Below are 25,993 nucleotides of genomic sequence, written 5' to 3'. Positions count from 1 at the left end.
CCATCCTGCACCTATGACATCATGTGTGATTGTTTGCCCTGCAAGACACAAGGACCATGTCTAATTGGTTTACATTTGCACACACAATTAGAGTCTAATAAATAAATAAAATTCCAAAGACTATGCCCTAAGTGCTATACCCACTCGACCCCCCAAAAAACCTTTGTGAATATTTTCAAGTATTATTTATTAAGTGATCATCATTTTTAAGTTCAGACATGGAAACACTAAAAGCCATAAAAGTTTAGAGACTGATAAGGATGATCAGGCCCTGAGCCCATGACCACCCTTCATTCCCAGGCTCCCCAGTTCCTACTACCCCCTCCCCTTAGACATCTCTGCCAAGCACTTACAGTTCCAACATCACAGCACTTTGGGCTCAGAATGAAAGGAGAGGTGCGTCATTGTCAGTTTACCTTCTCTCCAAATAACAGGTTGTATAAGGCAGTCAACAACGTGGCCACACCTGAGAATTAGTGTGTACAGGGGCTAAGAATATTCTCCTGGAATTAGAGGACTCAAACCTTGGTTCTGCCAATTATTAGCCATAGGACACTGAACAAACTAGTTTATCTCCCTAAGCCTCAGATTCCCTGTTTGTAAAATGGGAACAGGTATTATCTCTACTTCATAGAGTTGTTAGCATTAAATGAGATAATGCACAAAAAGTATCTAGGGCAGTGTTTGGTGCATGGAAAACATTTATTGCCAGCTAATGATAGTGGTGGGACAAGCGGCAGCAAAGCCGAATGCCCCCAATTCCCCTTTTCTTTCCCCACAGCAGTATTATGGGATCCGTGAGGACTCCGCCCACACGACCGCTATTTCGAGTCCTGCCTTCCATGCAACAGAGTTAGCCTGTGAGCCAGAGATGCTGATGGAAAAAAATGAATCTTGATTGCTTAACTTTATCAGTTTGACACATGACATCAGTCTTTGAGAAACAGCTTTATAATTCTGTTGTTTACTGCTTGCTGCAATAACATGATTTCAGGTAAAGGTTCTTTTTACTGTGTTCTTCTCAGAAAATGAAATTCACAACAGGACAGCTGAAAGTAGGTCAGTTGATCTTTCTTTCTGTTCTCCACAACCTGGGAAGAAAAAAATAGTAGCTTATGCAGCAAAAGAATATGAAATATTATAACTTGAGTGATGGAAATTCATGTATATAAAAATAGCTAATGGTAACCATGTTTTGCCTCTTGTAGATACAAACCTACTTCTGTGGTGGTCCAGGTCTCTCTTCCTAGGCATTGAACATCATTGCTACATCTACCCAACATTTTGTTCCTAAAGCTTGTGTACCTAAACTGCAGAAGAAAGTGCATCCTTTATATATATATTTTTGAAATCACAAACATTGCTTTTTGTTTATGTAAATTCTGCAGTAAGACTCCTGGAACAGGTTTGCTGCGGCCTGTTTGCCACCCCGACCCTCGCCTCTCTGTCAACATTCAGACATTCAGTTGCCTCCCCTTTCTGGTCTAGAGAGCTGAGTGCAACAGCCGAGAGGCAGAGAAGTCCATGTCTTTGGAAAACTGCTTGCACAGTAAGAAGTGCCCACTGACGCCCTGGATGGTTTTGTTCAGTGGTTAGAGCATCGGCCTGCGATCCAGAGGGACCCAGGTCCGGTTTCCGCTAAGAGCATGTACCTCGGTTGCAGTTTGTCCCTGGCCCTGGTTGGGTCGTGCAGGTGGCAGCCACTCCACGTGTCCCTTTCACGTTGATGTTTCTCTCTCTCTCTCTCCCTCCCACTTTATCTTAACAAAATATCAAAACATGTCCTCAAGTGAGGATAAAAAAAAAAAAGAAGTGCCCACAGAAAGGCAGCAGTGTCAGCCCATGAGGAGTGGTAGACGCCCATGAGGAGTGGTAGATGCCCATGAGGAGTGGTAGACGCCCATGAGGAGTGGTAGATGCCCATGAGGAGTGGTAGACGCCCATGAGGAGTGGTAGATGCCCATGAGGAGCGGTAGATGCCCATGAGGAGCGGTAGACGCCCATGAGGAGCGGTAGATGCCCATGAGGAGCGGTAGACGCCCATGAGGAGCGGTAGATGCCCATGAGGAGTGGTAGATGCCCATGAGGAGTGGTAGACGCCCAGAGAACTGTCACGGGACTAATACGGGAGTCTGTTAGGTACAATGTGTGTGGGAGGAACCAGAAATAGACATTAATGCACAAGAGGGGGAAAGCCAGGGCAATCAGAGAAGTTACAAATACATTTGGTGTTTGATTGAGACAGAAAGTATTACCTTTGGTGGGTTATTTTTATGTTTCTCAAGAAGTCTGGATTTTGGCTGCCAATTTTGGACCCTAACAGGGGGAAATAAAATAAATAAATAAACAAACAAACATATAGGATTTAAAATTTAAGACATTATTTAAATTTAGAGAAGCATATTGCCTTGAATTTTGGAAAGAGCTATTCAGCTACTCATATACTGTACAAGGGAGACAGTGAACAAACACTCTTTCTTCAGGTGAACCTGACTTCAGACACCCCAAGCTTTTTATGAACTGTCAGTGAATTTATTCCTTTCTTTACATGGTCTCAGGTACACAGTCACTCGGTCAGGTGTTCGATATTGAGTCATGTCTCTAATTACATGAAGCATATTTTTAAGAAACTAATGATTTGTTCCCCAAAAAATTGTCTCACAAACTAAGACAGACTGATCTCTCAGTTGGCAAGGTGGAGGGCTCTCAACCTGAATGAAAGCCACGCATGAGTAAGTGTGCCTGGGAGTGTGCATGAAATACATGTGAGCACGTGAATTGTGAGGGAGTCTGGAATGGAGTGGGTGTTGCACTAAAAGAAACAGTGAGAAAGAACATTGGAAAACAGTGAAGAGGTACTTCCAAAGAGTCATCACTGGGCTGCCACTCACAGGCACCCGAGAATCCTGGAACACTACAGTGTGTCTGTCACAGGCTCCAGTCACTGCAGTGAGACCAAGCAGGACACACGTCCTTTCTCCCTCCAACCCCCACTACCCGTACCTCCCACTTCCTCACTTCACACACATGCGTTCTCAACCTAGGGATGCTGGGCAAGACCCATGGAGGTGAGACAGCCATGCCCTTCACATACCGATGCCCTTTCTTCTTCTCTCCCTTTGGAGCTGATTCATTTCCTTCCCCAGTCAGTTTGACTGTTTGTTTTATTGAGATAATGGGTGATTCAAAACAGAAAAGGGCCAGAGGTATCATTCAGAGACAGTGATCACCAACCATCCTCATTTACAGGCGGTGAACTGCAGTTCAGTTTTAGTTCATGGCCAAGACTGGTGGCATCAGAACCCAGGTTTTCCTGACATCTTTTCTTAACCATGTTGTTGCCAAGGGACTGTGCCAAAGCCTTGTCAGAGACAGGCTGCATATTAGCTGTGTAGCAATTGTCCTCTCAAACATCGGCTTCAGAGACACTGTGGGGAGGAAGCAGGATCCTATGGGGAGTTCTGCTGTGTTTTATTTGACCAGGAAAACCAGTAGAATTTCAATGGAAAATGAATATAGCTACCTGTTCATTAAAGCAGGCTCCGGGCCCCGTGGCCTTGCAGCACCTGTCCACCAGGTTAGAGAACTCCGTGAACCACGACCGCAGCGCCTCATCTGCAAGTTCGGGCTTTAGCTTCACTAAGTTGACCAGAAACCTGTGACCCGAAGGTGGCAAATAGAATTGAAGATTTCTTTCTTTCTTAAGCTCCACTTATCCAAAATGTTTGTTATAGTATCACATATCTTGGGGTAGGGGCTGTCTCAATTTGGGTGAGTATAAAAAATTAAAATATTTCACTTTTGGAAGGGTATCCTGAAATTTTCCATGGTAACATTCTTTATAGGGTTCTGTAACTATAGGCAAGATAGTATAAAACATGTGAACATATATTAGGTCTTCATTATCACAGTATTATAGACTATGTGACTACATTTGATTTTTCTAAAAAATTGTTTTCCACTTGACTTGATATAGACACTGCCTAAATCTAAAAAAAAAAAAAAAAATAGGTCTTATTTCTTGGCATTTATGGCATTGCCTAAGAAAATAAAAATAAAATTCCTTTCTCTTTTGGGCCTCTTCTTTTTTCAAACACTAAGCCAGATTCATCTAGGACATTACCTCAAGAAAATGTGATTTATTATGATCCTAACAGCCTTTCTGCTGGCTACTGCAAGTCACTTTCTCGAATCACAGTCTGCTGGACACCTCATGTCTACAGCAAAGGAAAAGGCTAGCTAGGTTTCCACCTATAAACAATGCAATCAATATGTTCCAGTGTTTTCTGAGTTAGAGAGACAGGATAATTTGATGGAAGGTAAAGGATTGTGACACCAAAACCACTTATCCATTACAATAAACCTTCTCCTTAAGACACGGTGTGTCTTCAGGCTGAAGAAACGACGAATGAGAGAGGATGATAGTACCTGTCTTTCTTTCTCTGGAGCTCCTCATTATGCTCCTGACACAAGCCTGTGTGAAAGGTAAATAAACCTAGAGAGGCAGATGGAGGCACGTATGTGTTATCGAGTTCCAAGGACTCAAAGCAGGGCCTTCTGAAGGCAAAGTTGGTTTTACAGCAGTGGTCCACAGCAGGGTTGATGGTTCGATTTTCATTTACTCCACATATCTCTCCAAGAACTAAATCCACCTATACCAATGAAAGTTGGAACTCAGGTCTTTAAAACATGAATGGAGCTTCGAAATATGGTTAAACGAATAGTTAGATTATTGTGAGTTCACTGTTAACTTTACTCAGAAGACGCATACTCATAATACGACACTACGTACACAGAAAAATAGAGGCTGAGGTCCTAAGTGGCATAACTTATAACAAAATTTCAAACCAAAGCAACTTAAATACTTAGAGATTAATTTCTTGTTGCCATATATATAAATTTTTATTGTTAGCTGCGAACAGCTAAACAAAAGTGGCAGCCAAACACTATGTTCCTTAGATTTATCCTTCTCCTGGGCTGTCTCCCAAGGTACTGTTCACCCAGCTCTAAAGAAATACACCCAACTTGCAATTGGGTGGGAAGCAGTAACTCTTTTACTGACCTGGTGGGGCAAGAGGGAGAATTTGTAACATTACTTAAAATTATAAAGTCTACTATATCATTCTGAAACATGATTGTGATTCCTAAAACATTTGCACAAATAAATTACTTAAGAAGAAGTAAGAAAGATGATTTGGATAACTCCATGTATTTAAGACATTCTCTTTTGCTTTTTAAGATTTTGCTTCAGTGAGCCCAAAAAAAACCTTGACATTCCTTGCTTAACCATATTGAAAACAATGAAGAGAGGAAGACAGATAATTGCTATAAAACAATTAAAATATATGTATACTTACATATACATATACTCTTGTATATATGTGTTTTTTTACATTTTTTTAATCCTCACCCGAGGATATTTTTCCATTTATTTTCAGATGGGGGGGGGGGGAAGAGGATGGAAGAGAGAGAGAAAAACATCAATGTGAGAGAGTCACACCGATTGGTTGCCACCTGCTCTTCGGGGACAAACCTCAACGGAGGTATGTGCCCTTGGCCAGAATCAAACTCAGGACTCTTTGGTCCACGGGCCCACTCTCTAACCGCTGAGACAAACCGGCCAGGGCTGTATATATTTGTTTTTGTCTTTTAGGAATAGTCAGGTACGTGGTCATGCTCACCAAATTATCAACGCAGGCAAACTCTTCACTCAGCGTGCAGCAGGAGGTCAAAGCTGTCACCATTCCCTCGCCAAGAAAGGTCAGTTCGTCAGTGGAGAGCTGAGGGGCTATCTTTGTGAATCTGATCAAGTAGCTGAAAGGACATTGTCTATTTGGTTCTGAACAGAGCAGATCCCCATTTTCCCTTGTCTAGCTACTTGAAACCCTGACCCGTCAAGGCTATGAGCAATCAGTGTAAGGACAATGTGAACCCCAGCTCTCTCATAAAAGCTAAAGAACTGTCTCTTCACTCTGTTTTCCTGAACCCTGCCTCCTAGATATCTGTAATTTGGCTTCCTTCTAATTTCATGGTAATCTCAGAAACTCTCAGAGTTGCCCACTCTGTTTTACCTGTGAAATGAGGTGCTCCTTGGGAGCAAATACCCTCGCTAGTATGTAAAATCCTGCTTGAAATCCCTTGCATAAGTAACAGATATTTTAAAGGGAGAATTTAATAATACAAGCTAGTACAGGGTAACCTGAAATGAAATAAACTAAAATATTTAATGGGCTGCGTGACTTCCCAGCAAACAGCCAGGTTGTAGAAATAGTTAAATCATATCTTTTAAACCATGTTTTGTGTTGATCTGAAGATGTTTGGTTTCAACACACATTACATTATGTGGTAATTAATTGAGGAAATCTAGAATAAACTACGTATTATTCATGAATGCTCACAAGTGCACTAAAAAGTAAATATTACAGTGTTAAACAAATCCAGAATTATTCCTACAAACTCAGTAAGTTGGACTCAAATCCTGGGCAAACTATCCTTTCCTTGGGAAATTATAACCTAAAGTTTGCTTCATCTCACTCCCCACACCCAAATGGGGAAGAATCCAGAAATTCTGGGTTGAGAGTGAGAAAGACAAGTCCAAACAAAAACTAAAGCTCTACAGAATCCATTTATCCAGAATCATGTATTTCTTTAATTTCTAACCTGCTTCCTAGTAAAGGTTTAATATGACAGCTCGATGTACATTCTTGATTTTTATGGTTTTATTCTTTCCCAGGGTTTATGAATTGACCATAACTGAAAGGCTGAGCTAAAATTTTGACCCATGGTGGCTCCCTTTGTTGTATCCTGGTCACAGGGTTAACCCACTTGTACACACAACTTACTAGTATTTCAAGCCATCCTTTCCCAGGCTCTGGAAACGTTCACATTCTCGTTGTACCATCTGGAGACTTTTCTCAGTTGTCTCATTGAATTTGCTTTCCTGAAAATAAGAGTTATGAATATTTTATCTAAAATTTAATCATAAATTTTATGTCAACCTGTCAAATAGCTTTTTTATTTATATAATATTTTCAAACTACGTTAGCGTATATTACTCACTAAATGGAGAGTAGTTTTCTTTATATGTGTGTAAAAATTTGAATGTCATCAATTATAGTAATAGATATGTGTTTTAATTAATTAGGAAAGTCCAAATTTTTCATCATCATCAATTTGTACTTTTACTGGAACTTTCTAGTTTACAAAATATACTTCAAATCTGATAATAGCATAGACCGTATTCAATTCTCACTTTGAAGTAGTTGTGACCTCTGATTTTACGTAACAAACATTGGCCTTGTGAAGTAGTGACTTGCCTAGAATGATCCAGCTAGAAAGAATTGCTACAGAACATTTTAAATCCCATTTACCTTTATTTTATACCTTATTTTTCATCATTTAGTGTTGGAAATTAAAACCTCTAATAATTATCTTCAGATATTGACAAACTCCCTCTCATGAAACATAAAATTTGACACTTACTGAGTGGACACCAGAGAGAAAGCTACACACCAGTGGATGGATGCTGTGGGACATATTATGTCTCCATGTTTAAAAAAATTATAGCAATATGATTCATGTAAGGAGCAGAAAAAGACCTCTTCGTTAGGGCCAGCAGAGCTGCACTAAAACTCAAGTCTTATTTCATTGCTCAGATATCAATGGGCATAAACTGGCTTTTGTGGCAAGTGGGAGAAATTTTTAAAAGAAATCCAAAGCATGTCCGGCCAGTGTGTCTCAGTGGTTGAGCATCGACCCATGCACCAAGAGGTCGCCAGTTCGATTCCTGGTCAGGGCACATGCCCAGGTTGCAGGTCAAATTCACACTGGGGGGCATGCAGGAAGTGGCCAATCAATGTTCTTTCTCATCAATGATTCTGTCTCTCTCCTTCTCACTTCCTCTCTCTCTAAAATCAATAAAGGGAAAAAAAAATGAAAAATAAAAATAAAAGAAATACAAAGAAGCATTTATCAAATGAATTAGAAACAAATCAGAAATGTCAAATAATTTTTATAGTATAAAATAAGTACATTTGAATTGATATTAAAAACACTAATTTCAATAGGATAATTGGTAACAAACATGAAAAAGTTATATATAGAAAACATAACTACTATAGCTAAAATTATATGGGAAAAACTTAATTTTGTATTTAAAAATCAAATAAATGTTTGCTTAAAACATGCTCACTATTTTTTATACATATGTAAATCTAGAACAGTTAATTTCTGTGTGCAATGTTGGTGAAGGTGGGAGTAAAATGAGCATTTTTGAGCATTGGTGTAGGACTCCATGCTGGTAAAAACTTTCCGGAAATTAACTAAGCCATTTATATTTTGTTTTTTTAAGTGTACATATTTTTGACCTAATAATTTTCCTTCTGATAATCTATCTTAAGAAAATAATAACAAATAATAATAATAAAAATTAGTAGCAAGATATTTCAGGGTCACTTATAAAATTAAAAACAACCTAACTAACCATTCAAAATGCCCAACACAGTAGAAAAGCAGTTAAATAAGTTATTATGATGGTATACTATCATTTAAAATAAAGTAATTTTGAATTCCATTTAATGACAAAGTTTTCTATGACACTAAATGAAAAACATATCTAAAAATTCCTTAAGAAATATTCCAATCTTATTTTTAAACACACACATACTTAGGGTGGGTCAAAAGTAGGTTTACAGTTGTGAGTACACAAAACAAAGTTTATGCTTCTATTATTATTTATTAATTATTGCATTATTTTCCATAAAAACAACTGTAGACCTACTTTTGCCCTACCCTGTATAAGCATATTTTCATTAAAAAGATGTTAATTATAACTTTTCCTCGGTGACAGAATAAAAAAGTTTTTATTTTTTTCTTTGTAACTTTTGGTACTTTTCAAATCATCTTTAATAATCATTTATTACTTTTGCAATCATAAAAATATCCTATATAGTCCAATAAAATACAGAGTACATAAATAAAAATATAAATGTAAAATACAAAGAGATTTTTGCTTCAACACCCAGGATTAGTAGTTTAAAACATTATGCATAACCCAAACTAATAATTTTGGTCTTCCCAAAGGTCAGCTTGCACTGAATTCAAAGTAGACTCATACTGTCAGTCACATTTCCTATCCCCCTAAACTAAAGTAAAACTTTGATATCAATTTTGAAGTGTTTGCTGTTTTGAGTTGTTTGTTTTATTTCTCTAGGACAACAAGGTGGAACCTACTGCAATACTGTAACAGTCTGGAGGGTTTTCTGCATTGCAACACTCTTTCAGGAGGTCATCATACACGTTAGCAATTCTTAAAAGCTCTGGTGTAGACAGCTCTTGATGTCTCCTTGAGTATTCATAAAGAAACCTGTGGTGAGTAAAATATTTTGTATATTAGAACTTGAAAGAGCAAAACACCAAATCCTGCTGTCTTTTAGTCTAGTTACATCTAACATCGAGTCTGCTCTCAAGTGCTGTACCTTCTCTGGTTTGGTCAAGGAGTGATCTAAAAGGGCAATTTGACTACAGGCAATCATTTTACCTAGATTCTCTTTTAAATTATGGTTTAAACTAACAGTGCTTTCATTTATAGGATGGAATTGTCAGTTACTTAGAATTCATTGTTAAGATGATTTAATTCATAAAGTATCAGGAATAATATATCATACCACCAATACTTAAGAAAATACATATTGAGTCTAATACTGCTGGAAAATGCACTTAGACTTTCAACTTGGGATGGTGAAAATATGGATCCTTCCCATTCCCAGTGCTGAACTTGGTGAGAGATTGTAGAGTAACCTTTGTTCGTTACTTCATCCTGTCACTTGTCAAATATGGGAGCCATCACCCTGCAGTTCTAAATTATTGGCAGTGGTTTTCATGGTCTCAATGAAAGGCTCCAAGGGTATAGGTGGGCATGATTTGGGGAGAAAGTGGGAAAGGGAGAGTGAAGAGGCTAACACTTACTAAGCTCTTAACAGGTGCTAGACACTGGATCAACCCTTGGGTGTAAGAGATGAAGATATGCTTCCTGGTCTCTCTATACACTTTCTCATTTAGATTTACTTAGTCCTCGAATAAGTACTATTTTATAGCAGAGGAAACTATCTCTGACCAGTTAGGCATCTTGCTATTCATGGAAGTGTAGAATTTGAACCTAGGTTACCTGTGATACCTGCTTCATTCTTTTTTAAACTATAAAACTCTCTTAAGACTCTTCTGAAGAGAGGAGTGTCTTCTCTAAGTACCTCAACTGCGCTATTTACAATCTTCTCTATAAGTCAGTCTTATCCACTCAAAATAAATTAAAATGGTCTTCCATGTTTTGTGAGAGCAATACCTCACAAGAATTTTTGAAGTCCAGGGAACTTTTCTTAACCTTTTTCTTGCAGCATTTGACTGTTTTAATTAATCTTGTTTTTTCTGACATATCTCCTCCTTCTCCATCTGCCTTCTCAGTCCCATTTATGGGCTATATTCCCAGGCCCTAAAGCAGAGGTGTTTAACCTTCAGAGAATTAAGGGCTCCTCTTAATATCTGACCTAAGTCATGGACCTTTCCCCAAAAATAAAATTACACCTAAAACACCATCAAAATGTTGCAAACAAAACTTTTGGAAGTCTACCCTAACTTGGTAGACCCACTGAGGTCTTGCATCAAACATTCACATCCAGAAAGACTGTACCTTATATCTCTGTTTCTGATTTAACATGTTCATTGTTGTTCTATCATTTCTCCCCACACTTCAAACACTATCTATGTTGTGATAGTGATGATGATGATGATGATGATGATGATGACGACGACGACGACAACGATAAAAATACTTTTATTCACTAAGCACATGTGCCAGGCTCAAATGAAATGCATTATAGCTATCATTTGGTTTACTTTTATTTGATCTAGTACCATGACTTGTGAGAAGCAATGAAGTCAGACTGTTTGCATTTGAATCCTGGCTCTACCACATATCAGCTGTGTGACTTTGGAGCAAGTTACTCAATCTCTGTGCTTCAGTTTCCTTGTTTGTAAAATGAGAATAATAACAGTGTTTTAATATCAGAGGGTTGTTTTGAAAATTAATTTGTTAATAGGTAAGAAGCACTTAAAGTTTGCTAAGTATTCAATAGCCTGTATCTTCAGTTCAGGCCTTCTTCCAGAGCTCCAGGTTGTCATATAAAATTGTCTGGTGCCAGTCCCAGTTAGTTATTCTACAGACACATCAGAGCCAATGTGCATAGATCCAAACATACTCTCTTACCCCAAACCTGCCTCTTCACCCATACTTCCCATCTCATTGAATCTGAAAACTACTTACCCAACCACCTAAGCCCCAAACTGGGATTCATTCCAGATGAAGTTTCTAAAAAACAAAAGTGATTTTGTCCTTCCTTATTCTTTAGTGAAAACCCTTCATTGGCATCTCGATACTTAGCATGCCTGCGTGATCTGAACCCTTATATCTTTCACTACGCTGTCTCTCACTGCAGATACCCTACTCATAGCCACATATACACCAAGTCGTTTTATACTCCGATCCGTGCTTTACCACTCTGTCTGGATTACCAAGATTTCCTCAAGAACTTCCTTTCAATTAAGCCTTTCCAGCAGCCCCAGGTACAATGGGCGAAGTGCCTTATATAGATGATCTACTTAATCTATATAAGGCACTTCTCTGCCCTCATTAATTAGTACAGAGCACTGTCAGAAATGAAAGAATATTTCTTGCACTCATTTATGTATGTCTGTCTCTTCTCACATTATGCTCCCTACTGATGAAAGTTTACTGGGGATATAGAAACCCTATAATAAACTTAGTAAAGTTCCTGGATTATATTTTATTACCAATAAACTAAGAATGAATGAATGAATGAATATTCCAGGAATTTTACATATGATGAATTAAAGCACAGAGAGGTTAACTTGTCCTAGTGACTCAACCACCACTTAAATCTTGTCCCTTTGCTTCCAAATCCACTAGTCTTCCTCTGAACAGCTCTGGGGTGGCATCACATGGCGGTTAAGCCTACAACTTCTCAGGTCAGAACTTCTGGAGTCAAATTCTTACTCTGTCCTGTTTTTTTTTTTAGCTGTGAACTTTGAAAAAGCGACTGAGCTTCTCTGTACCTCAGTTTGCTCATCTGAAATATTGGGGGAGATCATTTATTTCACATAATCTTCTAAGAATTGAAATAGATAATCTATATAAGGCACTTCGCCCATTGTCTGGCACATAATCAAGTACTCGATAAATATTAACCATTACTATAATACATTACTATTATATAGTAATTAATATAGTAATATTAACCATTACTAAAATACAGTTGCATTTTCTTAAAATTGTGAAAATACTATAATCTATAACCATGATTTTTTTAAAATTGTGTTATACCCATTGATGTAAATGGTTCCCATTTCTTCCACCCAAATTAGCCAAAATAGGTCAAATCATAAGTTTCTGTTTGCCTTATAAATTTCAATATAGAGTTATATTACTTAGCCATGAAGATATGTTGGTCAGCATTTCGTTCTTCACAGACATTTTTGTTTTCAGTAAATTTTGCTTCTCTTAGAGATAAATCCTCTGGTCTGTCATCTTTATATGAGTGAATTATGCACTCGCCACGTTCTGGAATTTGTTTTTCACAACACTCTTTAATTTTGCTGGAGATGGAATCTTGTTTTAAACAAATATGGCTCATAACTTTGCTCTGTACCAAGTAAGAATGAGACATAAATTTATTTTCACAATTCTGTCAGGGCTGTATTTTCCTTCATAATGGAATGCAAAGCCAACCATGAGTGTCACACCTGAAATTGCTTTATTTTGATAGATCAAATGTATTTAAATTTTGTATTAATTTAAAACACATGAAGTTTCATATTAAAACCAGCTTTATTACTCAAGATTTTAGATGATGTAACTATGAAAAATAAACTTTATTACAAATTCATATTTATTGTTAAATATTAATCTTTTAAATACTTTACCCCTACTTTGATATATTGGCATTTTGAATTCTACATTGTTGCTTCTTTCCCATAAGAGTTTACCTGCACTTCACTGAGGGGCACCAGACATGTTACTTTAATATCTATAATCCTACATTTCTTATCTTTTGTCCTGAAACTACATTGTCAAGCACATACTGGAAATTCAGTAAGTATTTGATAAGTGAAAGGAAGAATGATAAACAAATGAACCACTACAGTAACTACCAGATGAACTCTGAAACATAAGAAGCTATTCTACTCATTATTGTCATTTTCCAATAGATATTATTAATTTGAAGCTCTTCAAATGATCAAATAATGTACAAAATCAAAACCTTACTCTAGTTCCTCTCTCGACCCCTCATCCTAAGTCTGTTCTCCACATAAGGTTATGGAAATAAGACAGAAGCTGAAGTGATCTTATTTACTCATTAGTTGGATAATTTTTTACAAGCTGATCTGGCCCCTAGTTCCTTCTCCAGACTCTCCAGAATGAGGCTGCACATTCTTTCTACTCCCCCTTCCAGCTTTATATGAACTACATTGTATTCCACCAAAAGAGCAGGCCTCTGTGACTTTGCCCAATTTGTTCCTCCTGCCTAAAATTTTTTTCCAGTGCACATCAAGGGTGAAGCATGGAATGAAGCTCTGGGTTGAGCTGAGAAGTGGAACAGGAGTTGGCACCATGTTTTCAATAAACCACATCATCCCGGAGAGACAGTCTCTGCAAACATATACACATGTCACCTAATGCCATTATTGTTCAAGACAACTCATATCTTACTGTCTGGAATTCATTTCTATTTAAATGAACTACAATTTAATTCCTCTTATTTCTCCATAAAGGCATCAAAGAAGATATTAAGGATATAATATGATCCCTTTGACTCAGCTCCAAATTGCATAGAAAAATCTTCAATTATATCCTGATTCAGTATATTATATTTAATATTATAAAACCTATATCCCCATAAAAATACAAAAATAAATAGTAAATGAGATTGCTTTAATTGGAGTATGATTAGGAACAAAATAATTCTTGGGGACTTCTGTTGTCCACTGATTGAAATAAAATATACATATCTTTATATTCAAAAATTCACATTATTTAATTAACATACTCTTTCACTGTAAATTTAAAACAGTAAAACTAATTAAAAGATACTAATAAAAAGTCTAACATCAACCAACAAGTCAGGAAACTTTTAATGAAATTGGTTACCTTCATATGCATGAACAATTTAAACTAAGTCAATATATTTACCAGTATGCACTCTTAGAGAAAAATTTTAAACAATAGAGTAAGAGTTATTTTTAATGAACATATTCAGTCATTCTGAAAGACTGTTCCTAAATAACCTGAGGAAACTCAGAGAAAACAGCTCTTAAAAATATAATGGTAACAAATCATTCTCTGAACTTTACTATTGATTTCTAATATCTCTAAAAGAAGATTTGCAATATTTTTTTATCCTCACCAGAGATGTTTGTGTTTTTTGTTTGTTTTGATTTTAGAGAGGGAGGAAAAGAGAGAGAGTGATAAAGAAACATCAATGTGAGAGAGAAACATTGACCAGTTGCCTTCTATACGCACCCCTATTGGGGATCAAAGCTGCAACCTAGGTACATGTCCTAACCGGGAACCGCACCCACAATCTTTAGGTGTACAAGACAATGTTCCAATCAACTGAGCCACCTGGCCAGGGCAAGATTTGCAATATTAAAGAATACTTCTATCATCTAAATGAATGTGCATGAATTCTAAATTTATGAAATTTTATGTCAGAGACATTTAGTCATATGAAACAGAATCTGCTGAATAATCTAACGACCCCATGTATTAAAAAAAAAGTTTTGTTTGGGCATATTTGTAAACATTTTGCTTTTTATTATATTTACTTTATGTTATTAAACACAATGTTAACAATCTATTAAATTTCTCATTTCACTGCGGTAAGGTAGCCACACATGAGGACAAGTTCAGGATAAAAAGTGGCTGTGAAAATCACTCTCTTTACTCGGTTTTAGAGAATATTTACCCTGCCATGAATGCAATGCACAGCATCCCCTTCACAGCATCCACTGTACATGGAAGAAACATCTTCTAGAAGGGAGGTGAGTTCCTTAAATTCAATCTTGGGGAATTTTTGACTAAGTGTAACAATGTATCTGGAAAGAGAATTGATAAACCACTAAAACAATTTGAACAGCAAGTAAGACAAAAGGGAATTATATGATGATACAGTATAAGTAGCTGCAAAAAGCACTGGTACCTTTGTTTTTTCACAGATATCTTTCCCAAATAGCTGTTTATGCATTGCCTGACCTGCATGATAACTATGAAAATCCTAGGCTGATATTTGGATCCTAACCAGGACTGGGGGAAAAAGGGCTGGAGAGATGTGCTGTCTTCCACAATTTTTACAGCAAAATTATGGAAGGTCCTTGTAAGGACCACCATGTCCTGTTCACCATGTCCATGGTCAGCATAGATAATCCGTCACAGAGCTCTGTCCTGCTTATCTATTTGAAATTTTAGAATTATTCTCAAAAAATTGCACTAACACCATTATTAACTGGTTAGGGGTAAGCAATTGAGATAGAATTTATCCATATAAAGTAGACTCCTAGTTATTAAGGTCAGAGATGGGTAGATATGTCATACTAAAGCATTTGGAGGATTTAGTTCCTAGTTGGGAACTCTCAGACCAATTCAGATTCCCAGCTAACCAAAGAATATCTCAGAAGTTGCCCTCTTTCTTTCTGGGCTCTCTCTGCCTCCCAAATCTTTTTTCATCTGTGTGTAATGTCCTGGTTCTGAGCTATCCACCTAGACTGAGGAACTAGGGAGAGTATAAGTAAAAAATCATCAACGATTTAACAAAATTGGAACACAGACAAGAAAATACAAGTAGAGACAAGGTACATATTATAAAACTCACATAGATTTTAAAACTTGTGGTCCAAACTTCAAAAATGCCCCACAGACAGTTTTTTGATAAGAAGACAATGCTTTTAAATATTGTATGACAGGTACCGCCTGGAAAGAGAAAGAAAATTCTGTTAAAGCAAAAGCAAAATCCCACTACTCTTAATCCTTAACTACATGTCAACTAAACTGTTCCAAAGCTTGCTCAGTAATAAAAAATATATATATGGGATTTTTATTGCAGTGAATTTACATATCAGAAAAAATACACATGTGTGGCACATGACTAAGGTGGGGCCGGTCTTTCTGATAACTGAATTGCACTTGGTGGGAAGATGCGTCATGCGGCATGCTGTGAGTTTCTTCATCTCTACCAGGATGATTCCATTTTAGGGTTAACTAAAAGAAGGCTTGCCCATGACTCATCTATATGTTGTTTACAAGAGACCCACCTCTCAACAAAAGACTCACATAGGTTGAAAGTGAAGGGATGGAAAAAAATTTTCCAAGCAAATGGAAAGCAAAAAAAAGCTGGGGTAGCAATTCTCATATCTGATAAAACAGATTTCAAAATGAAGACCATAACTAGAGACAAAGACGGCCACTACATAATATTGAAAGGATCTATCCAACAGGAAGATATAACCTTGATAAACATATATGCACCCAATATAGGAGCACCAAAATATATTAAAAATCTTCTGGAGGACTTCCAAGGAGAAATCGACAACAATACAATCATAGCAGGGGACTTCAACACCCCGTTGACAGCACTGGATAGATCCTCTAGGCAAAAAACTAGCAAGGAAACAGAGACTCTAAATGAAGCACTAGACCAAATGGATTTAATAGATATCTACAGAGAATTACACCCCAAAACTACAGAATACACATTCTTCTCAAGTGCACATGGGACATTCTCAAAGATAGACCACATGATAGGACACAAACTAAATCTCTACAAGTTCAAGAAGATTGAAATCATATCAAGCATCTTCTCAGATCACAATGGCATGAAACTATAAATCAATTGCAACAAGAACATGCAAAGACATTTCAACACATGGAGGTTAAATAGCATGTTATTAAACAATGAATGAGTCACCGAGGAGATCGAGGAAGAAATTAAAAACTTCCTGGAAACCAATGAAAATGAACACACAACACAGAATCTATGGGATGCAGCGAAAGCAGTTCTGAGAGGGAAGTTCATAGCACTACAGGCCTACCTCAAAAAACAAGAAAAATTTCTAATTGACTGTCTAACCTCACAACTTAAAGAATTAGAAAGCAAACAAAAAGAAAACCCCAGAGCAAGTAGAAGGAAGGAAATAGTAAAGATCAGAGCAGAAATAAATGACATAGAGACCAAAAAAACAATTCAAAGGATCAATGAAACAAAGAGCTGGTTTTTTGAAAAGATAAACAAGATTGATGGACCCTTAGCGAGACTCACCAAGAAACAAAGAGAGAGAACCCAAATACACAAAATCAGAAATGAAAGAGGAGAAGTAACAACCAACACCACGGAAATACAAAAGATTGTTAACAACTACTATGAACAACTATATGGCAACAAATTCGACAATCTAAGCGAAATGGACAAATTTCTAGAAACACACAGTCTCCCAAAACTATTCCCAGAAGAGATAGAAAACTTGAACAGACCAATAACAACTAATGAAATTGAAGAGGTAATCAAGACTCTCCCAGCAAACAAAAGCCCAGGCCCAGATGGTTTCACGGGGGAGTTTTACCGAACATTCAAAAAAGAACTAACACCCATTCTCCTCAAACTATTTCAAAAAATTCAAGAAGAAGGAAGACTTCCAAACACATTCTATGAGGCCAGCATAATTCTAATTCCAAAACCAGAAAAAGACACTACGAAGAAAGAAAACTACAGGCCAATATCCCTGATGAACATAGACGCCAAAATCCTGAACAAAATATTAGCAAATCGGATCCAGAAATACATCAAAAAAATTATTCACCATGACCAAGTAGGATTCATTCCAGGGATGCAAGGCTGGTACAATATTCGCAAATCAATAAACGTGATACACCACATAAACAAAATGAAGAATAAAAACCACATGATCAGATCAATAGATGCTGAAAAAGCATTCGACAAAATCCAGCATTCATTTCTGATAAAAACGCTCAGCAATGTAGGAATAGAGGGATCATATCTCGACATAATAAAGGCCATATATGAAAGACCTACAGCCAACACATACTCAATGGACAGAAACTAAAAACATTTCCATTAAGAACAGGAACAAGACAGGGATGTCCACTTTCGCCACTCTTATTTAACATTGTACTGAGAGTCTTAGCCATAACAATCAGACATGAAGAAAAAATAAAAGGGATCCAAATTGGAAAGGAGGAAGTGAAACTGTCCTTATTTGCAGATGACATGATATTGTACATAGAAAACCCTAAAGACTCCATCAAAAATCTATTAGACTTAATAAATGAATTTGGCAAAGTAGCAGGATACAAAATTAACGTCAAGAAATCGACGGCATTCTTGTACATCAATGATGAACTCACAGAAAGAGAAACTGAAAAAACAATCCCATTTACCATCGCGCCAAAAAAATTACGATACCTAGGAATAAACTTAACCAAAGAAGTAAAGGACCTATTTGCAGAAAACTACAGGTCATTGAAAAAAGAAATAGAGGAAGATATAAAAAAGTGGAAGCACATACCCTGTTCATGGATTGGAAGAATTAACATAATTAAAATGTCCATACTACCCAAAGCAATCTATAGATTCAATGCAATCCCCATCAAAATACCAACGACATATTTCATAGAACTAGAACAAATACTTCAAAAGTTCATATGGAACCAAAAAAGACCCCGAATAGCCACAGCAATCTTGAAAAAGAAGAACAAAGTAGGTGGGATCACAATACCAGATATCAGGTTATACTACAAAGCCACTGTAACCAAAACAGCCTGGTACTGGCACAAGAACAGGCATATAGACCAGTGGAACAGAACTGAAAACCCAGAAATGGACCCAAGGCAATACGCTCAATTAATATTTGACAAAGGTGGCAAGAGCATACAGTGGAGTAAAGACAGCCTCTTTAATAAATGGTGTTGGGAAAATTGGACAGCTACATGCAAAAAAATGAAAGTAGACCATCAACTTACACCATACACAAAAATAAACTCAAAATGGATAAAAGACTTAAATGTGACCCGTGAATCCATAAAAATTCTAGAAGAAAATGTAGGCAACAAAATTTCGGACATCACACGGAACAGAATTTTCACTGATACATCACCTAAGGCAACAGAAATAAAGGAGAAAATGAACACATGGGACTACATCAAACTAAAAAGCTTCTGCACAGCAAAAGAAGCAATCATCAAAATGGAAAGGCAACCCACTGTATGGGAGAACATCATTGCCAATGATGTATCAGATAAGGGGTTAATTTCCAATATATATAGAGTGCTCATACAACTCCACAAAAGGAAGACAAAGAACCCAATTAAAAAATGGGCAGAGGAGCTGAATAGACACCTCTCCAAACAGGACATACAAATGGCCAAGAGACATATGAAGAAATGCTCAACATCACTAATCATCAGAGAGATGCAAATTAAAACAACAATGAGGTATCACCTCACACCTGTCAGAATGGCCGCCATCAACAAATCATCAAACAACAAGTGTTGGCGAGGGTGTGGAGAAAAGGGGACTCTAATACACTGCTGGTGGGAATGCAGACTGGTGCAGCCGCTATGGAAAACAATATGGTGCTACCTCAAAAAATTAAAAATTGAACTTCCATTTGACCCAGTGATCCCACTGCTGGGAATATACCCTAAGAAGCCTGAAACACCAATCAGGAAGAATATATGTACCCCCATGTTCATAGCAGCACTATTTACAATAGCTAAGATCTGGAAACAGCCCAAGTGTCCACCAGTAGACGAATGGATAAAAAAGCTGTGGAATATATACACAATGGAGTACTATGCAGCAGTAAGAAAGAAAGATCTCTTATCCTTTGAGACGACATGGAGGGACCTGGAAAGTATTATCCTAAGTGAAAGAAGCCAAGCAGAAAAAGACAAATACCACATGATCTCACTTATATACAGAATATAATGAACATAACAGTCTGAGGAATACAGTAGACCCAGACACATGGAAGTAGGGCACAGACTGACATCCCTCAGAAGAGGGGATGGGGGGTGGGGGAGTGGGAAGAGATAAACCACAGAACTTATATGCATGTATGCATGACCAATGGACATGGACAACTAAACCGGGGACAGGGTGGAGGGGGGGTAGGGTGGGGGGTGCCAATGGGGTAAAAAGGTAAAATATCTGTAACAAAAAAATAAATAAAAATTCATTAAAAAAAAAAAAAGAAGGCTTGCCAAGGATAGAAGGTAAAATGTCAGATTTTACCCTGAATATTTATTCCCTAGGGTTTTCTTCTGATGTACAAGGAAGACAAAGCCAGAAGAGAGACCCCGAAATGGGTGATTGTAGTTCAAGGGTTTCGGGTAATAAGGGCTTTTAGATCAGCAGCAGGTGGCTAATAGGTTGAAAACCATAATGTAGAAAGAAATTGGTTATAAATGATAAACAACTCTTTTGCTATAATTTTAATTTTCAGTAAGGATCTGCTGTATTGGATACTCCTTATCCTTATCCATGAAATAAATGTAATACCCACCTTTGTTTGAAAGCAGTTAGCTTTGTCTTGTTCCTCACAACATGTTTTAATCATCTCCTCAATACGAACAGCGACTGTTAGAAGTGTAGGGGCGAAAACAAAGGGGTTCCTTCTGGAAACTTCATAGATATAACTATAATAGAAAAAAATAGAGAAGGGAAGAAATAAAGAAATAAAAGACAAGGGAGGAGGAAAAAATAGAAGGGAAAGGAAAGACAGGAAAAGGCAAGAAGATCAAGTTGTGAAAATGAAAGTACAAGGAAGAAGGGTTTCCTGTTAGAGAAGTCTTCAATATAAGGCAGCAATGTCCAGTTCCCAGGAGAAGTATTTTAGAGTCTTATCATTGAATTACCAACTCTGAAATAAGATTGATGATTGCAATTCTAATCTTGAACACTGAGATATGAAAATTGTCCTTCCCTCCCCACACTGCCAGGGGGCTAGCAGCTCTCTCCTCCATGTTCAAAGAACAGCTACTCAGACACACTATCTGAGATTCAAGGATCATATTCACTTATTTTCAAATAGACTTGTGATTTAAGTTTCAGTGTGTACAAGAGCTTCCAGAAAGTCTCTGCTTCTGCAATTACTGCATTATTGAAAATAAATTTTTGCTAAACATTTATTGATTTCATGTTTGTTCTTGGTAAAACCTACACCTTCCCTTTGGGAAGGCTATATTATTTCTTCCACTAGTAATTTTTCGCCATGCACATACTTCTGTTATAGGGCTTATCAAATAGAGAATACACATCATTAATGAAAGGATCTTGAAAGCAGGTTTCATACCTTATTTATATTTATATTCTCAACACTAAACACAGAATCTGACACACAATAAACAATGGATGTATTAATCGGTCAGTGAACACCACTGTGTTTCTTTGAAATAGATATTAGGTATTCTTTAGCTGAAGAATAATTTTTCAATTACATCATTTTTCTATTAAAATTAAACTTACTTGCTTAGAAAAGATTCACTGTTACTTTTATAAGCCTGGCATTTCACTTCAGGATCCAGAGTAGGCAGAGGAGGCAGAAATCCTACATCAGCTTTCTTATTAAGAAAGAAACAGAGTCTTCTTTCAAAGTCAACCTTACTGCAGCAGTGTGAAAAATTATGCTCTTTTGGCAGCCCCTCCATAGAACATATTGCTTCTAGTAAAGCATCATTCTGTACAACAAAGAAGTAAAAGACACTTTTCATTCACTGTATAGTTTCTCAATCTTTTGAGATGATGCAATGACTAGTGAACATCACCCTTTTAAGAAAAGATTGCAATTTTCCCAAATATCCCAATTGCAATTTGACCCACACCCTTGACAACCATCCCACACTCTGGGAAACTCTATTCTATCCTGAGGCTCTCGAACCTCTTACTTTTTCCTTTGCAGCTTTTTTGCCTCCTCTCCCAAGGTGACAAAGTCTGAGTGTGAATGTCTTGGTAAAGTATTTAGTAGTGATGTTTAGTAATACTTTTCTGGAGATGCAGATGGTAACTCTAAGCGGAAAGGCTAAGAAAAGAGGGTGTGACTGTAGAGTACATATTAAAAGAGGCAGCTAAGGAGGGTACCGCTGTACTTCTGTGAGCTCTGCCAGGCTTTTGGCTGCCCTGTACCTGTATGCATATGGACTGCAAGCTCATGGGCATAATGCAGACTTGCATCTCTCTTAGGCAACTATCTTATCCTAAATGTCAATGCCAGACAACATAAAAAATGAGGGCACAGAGTAACTCTCATTTTAGATTTTTAGCCAAAAATTGTCTCAGTGTTGACTAATAAACATGTCTGTTTAAGAAATGCAAACAATTTACTTACAGGTAGTTTTGAACACTGAGGGAGTGTCCTGTTGGTCAAGCATTGATCTCTGTATTCCGTCATGGCTTTTGCCAACATTTCTACTTCCTCAAAGGATGCCTTCTGAATATATTGAGCAAATGTAATAATGGTGCTGCAACAGTCCACACAGAGTGCACAATGACTACCTGCAGAATTTCCATGTATGCCCAACAAACCCATAGGACATCCACTTGTTGACTAACCTCAGGAAATTATCAAAGTGTGAGGCTATACATTGTACAACTTCTTCACAATTCAATTACCTCACCTGTATTTACTTTTAAAATATGGTTTCTACTTAATTAAAGTAATTTTGAGAAGCATTAACAGTTCTGGAATATACCAGATGAGATTACGATAAACACCAACATCATCATCAAAAAGATTTTAGAGAAACTCACATATATCCAACATTCTCTTCTATAAATTTCTGGGTAATACTAAAATCATCTGAAAAGCAAAGATATTTAAGTTATATATCCTGGTAATTTAACATTTTCCCAATAAATAACTATATAGGATATTTAAATTTACAAAGTATAAAATATGGGATCTTAATCACAGCTGAATATGTGCTCAAAATATATCCATTAAATTGAATTGACTTGAATTAATCTCAAACCGACTAGACTTAAGATTTGTCATTGATGGCTCCCCAAACAAAATTTCAAATAAAAGCACCAATTTAATGTTAAATATTTATCATGTATGACTATAAAAGTAACATGAAGGTAAACTGATAGGTGATGTAATGTTACAACAGAACCAAACAAGAGCTACTATAGCATACTGGGGGTCAGTATAGTTTACAGTGCTAGCCAGACACACACATTTAGGTGATCTCTGAACTAGTCTCAGATCATTGATTCCCTCCCAATGAGCATAAACCAAGCACATTTACATTTGTCCACATAGACAACTTTCATGGAGTCCTTACTTTAGCATAGTATTAGGCTGTACATTATGAGGCAATCAGTGATGACCAAAACACCTCCCTTGGACCTCAGGTTCCTAAGTATTCTCACAGTACAAGTGACTCATGAACATGACTATGTCTAATCCAATTTAAAATGTATATAACAGCATACTGGTTAGGTGATCAAATACTTTACAAAGTGTTCCCCCCAATATTTCCAGTACCCACCTGGCACCACACATAGTTATTACAATAGTATTGACTGCATTCCCCATGCTGTACTTTACATCCCAGGGACTATTTTGTAACTACCAATTTGTACTTCTTTTTTTTTTTCTTTTAATCCTCACCCAAGGATATTTTTTTCCATTGATTTTTAGAGAGAGTGGAAGGAAGGAAGAGATGGGGAGAAAGAGAGAGAGAGAGAAATATCGATGTAAGAGAGATATATTGATTGGTTGCTTTCTGCACGTGCCCTGACCAGGGCAGAATCAAACCTGCAACCCAGGTACATGCCCTTGAACCTGAAACCTTTCAATGTGCAGGCCGACACTCTAACCACCGAGCAACACCAGCCAGGGCTCAATTTGTACTTCTTAATCCCACTATGCTGTACATCTTAAACTAATATAAAATAATATTGAACGTAAACTGCAATTTAAAAGTAAAATGTATATGACATTCTAAAATAAGGTGGGTAAGTATTTGACAGGAATGCTTTATGATCCCTGGTGAAGAACTAGGAATAGATTATGGGAGAACTGGCATATGAGTTAAATCTAAAAAACTTTACAAGATTTCCGCTAACAGGAAAATAAGGAGCCTCATCTTTCTATATGGATAAAATAATGTGAGTAAAAGCACAAAGGTGAGAAGTTTTGGGATGTTTTTAGGGAAGGTCAATTAATCCACTTTGATGAGAACATGGGTCATAAAAAATAATAATGGAATCTAAGATAGAACAGACCTGGGCCCAGATTATGGGGGTCTTGCATAGAAAGCTGGGAGTTTGGGCTTCAACTGGAAGTCATAGATAGCCATTGGAATGTTTATATAAAATGATTATTTCTATATGATAAGAAATACCAGTCAGGTAGTAGTATAATATGTTGGGATGTCCCACAGAGGCTGATAAATAAAAAGTGATGAGAACTATTTGTTAAATAGATGGATGGAAGAATGAATGAATGGATAGAAAAAAGAAAAAACTTATCAGAAGACTACTGCAATTGTCTTATTGAGAAGTCAGCAGGACATGGATTTTAGTAGGATAATGGAAATGCAAAGGAAAACGTAGAGGCAAAAGATATCAGAGACAAAAATCAATAGAATTTTTGAACAGGTTGTTACAAGGGGCAAATGAGAAGGAAAATTAAAGAACAACCACTCTTGTTCAAGCCCTATGAGTGGGTCTTACTGGCAGGCACTGTGGAGGGTATCTAATTGAGTAAGACACAGTCCTCATCTTCTAGGCATTATGTACATTATGAGGTAATCAATAGACTTACGACACCTTTGTACAAGTTACAAAAAGGTGCTCCTTTGAGGCCAGAGGGTTTACAAAAAACACCTCCTCTCACAGATGAAGTTCAAAATGTTCCCTTTTTAGGTAGAAGAAATATAAAAGTCACACTTTCTCCAAACAGACACTGCCTTGGCCAGGCTTGTGGGCCGGGGCTGCATAGGCTTGGGGAGATTTATAAACTGTGCAGTTGGAAGAAGCAAGGTCCTTCATACCCTAAAGGTGTTTTCTATCCAGTTGGTTGAACAGCTAAAGTTTCCAGAAAAATCTCAACTCAAACCTGGTGTTCACTATCACCATACACTATACACATATGCAAGAAATACAAGTATTTTCAAATCCATATTATATCTCCTAGCAACACTTTCGACACTGACATAAGACTGATAACCATTTGCTGGATGTGATTACTGTCTCTGTCTATAGATTGGGTAATATGACCACCGAAATACAAAATTTAGAATAGTTCCGGATATCTGATCAGTATATATAAACTAGCAGTGGTGGGGAAAAGAAAAAAATTAAAATTAAGTTGAAAGAATACAGGTTAAAAAAATAGAAATTACCCCAATTTAGTCATTTCATAGCTGAGATACAAGTAAATTTCTTACCAACATCTTGAGGCTTTGTGGGCAAGCTTAGGGATTCAGTCAAAAAGAACAAGAAAATAACAAAATCTACAAGTTTTAACTGTTTCATTTCTTTAGAAATCACATTCACAAAGGAAAGTAATGTGATTGAGGAAAATCAAGTTTTTATATTATTCTTTGACACTGCTGGTAAAAAAGTAACCTGTTTAACCTACTGCTCACATGTCTCATATTTGATTGTTATTTGATCGCGCTGCAGAATTTTTGCTAATTATTAACTAGGAAAAAATTATTTCTGTGTTTCACTGAGAAAAATCTGTTGAGTTAGAAAGAAGTCCACAGGTTAAGTATGCACAATACTTAATCAAATAGACAACTGAAAAAAAGTATTGAAATGTTGCAAGTGCTAAGAGAAAAAGGACTGAAATAAATAATTCACCAAGGAGAAAACACAACTAGAAAGGTGTTAAATTTTGCTGG

General features: G+C 36.9%; 1 protein-coding gene across 1 annotated transcript; it reads right to left on the bottom strand.

Annotated features, from left to right (window-relative positions):
• Window positions 1–2,280: 2,280 nt before the first annotated feature.
• Window positions 2,281–25,622, bottom strand: AFM (afamin). The gene is made up of 14 exons (XM_036246290.1): window positions 25,535–25,622; window positions 22,887–22,935; window positions 22,465–22,597; window positions 21,606–21,817; window positions 20,644–20,776; window positions 15,939–16,036; window positions 15,036–15,165; window positions 12,499–12,713; window positions 9,232–9,364; window positions 6,843–6,940; window positions 5,682–5,814; window positions 4,429–4,652; window positions 3,524–3,656; window positions 2,281–2,316 (listed from the first exon to the last, which is right to left on the bottom strand). The coding sequence occupies exons 1-14, from the start codon at window positions 25,620–25,622 to the stop codon at window positions 2,281–2,283; spliced, it is 1,815 nt and encodes a 604-aa protein (XP_036102183.1).
• Window positions 25,623–25,993: the final 371 nt, after the last annotated feature.

Source organism: Molossus molossus, unplaced genomic scaffold (genome assembly GCF_014108415.1).
Source record: "Molossus molossus isolate mMolMol1 unplaced genomic scaffold, mMolMol1.p scaffold_m16_p_1, whole genome shotgun sequence".
Taxonomy (NCBI): Eukaryota; Metazoa; Chordata; class Mammalia; order Chiroptera; family Molossidae; genus Molossus; species Molossus molossus.
This window is presented reverse-complemented; position numbering and strand designations above follow the sequence as displayed.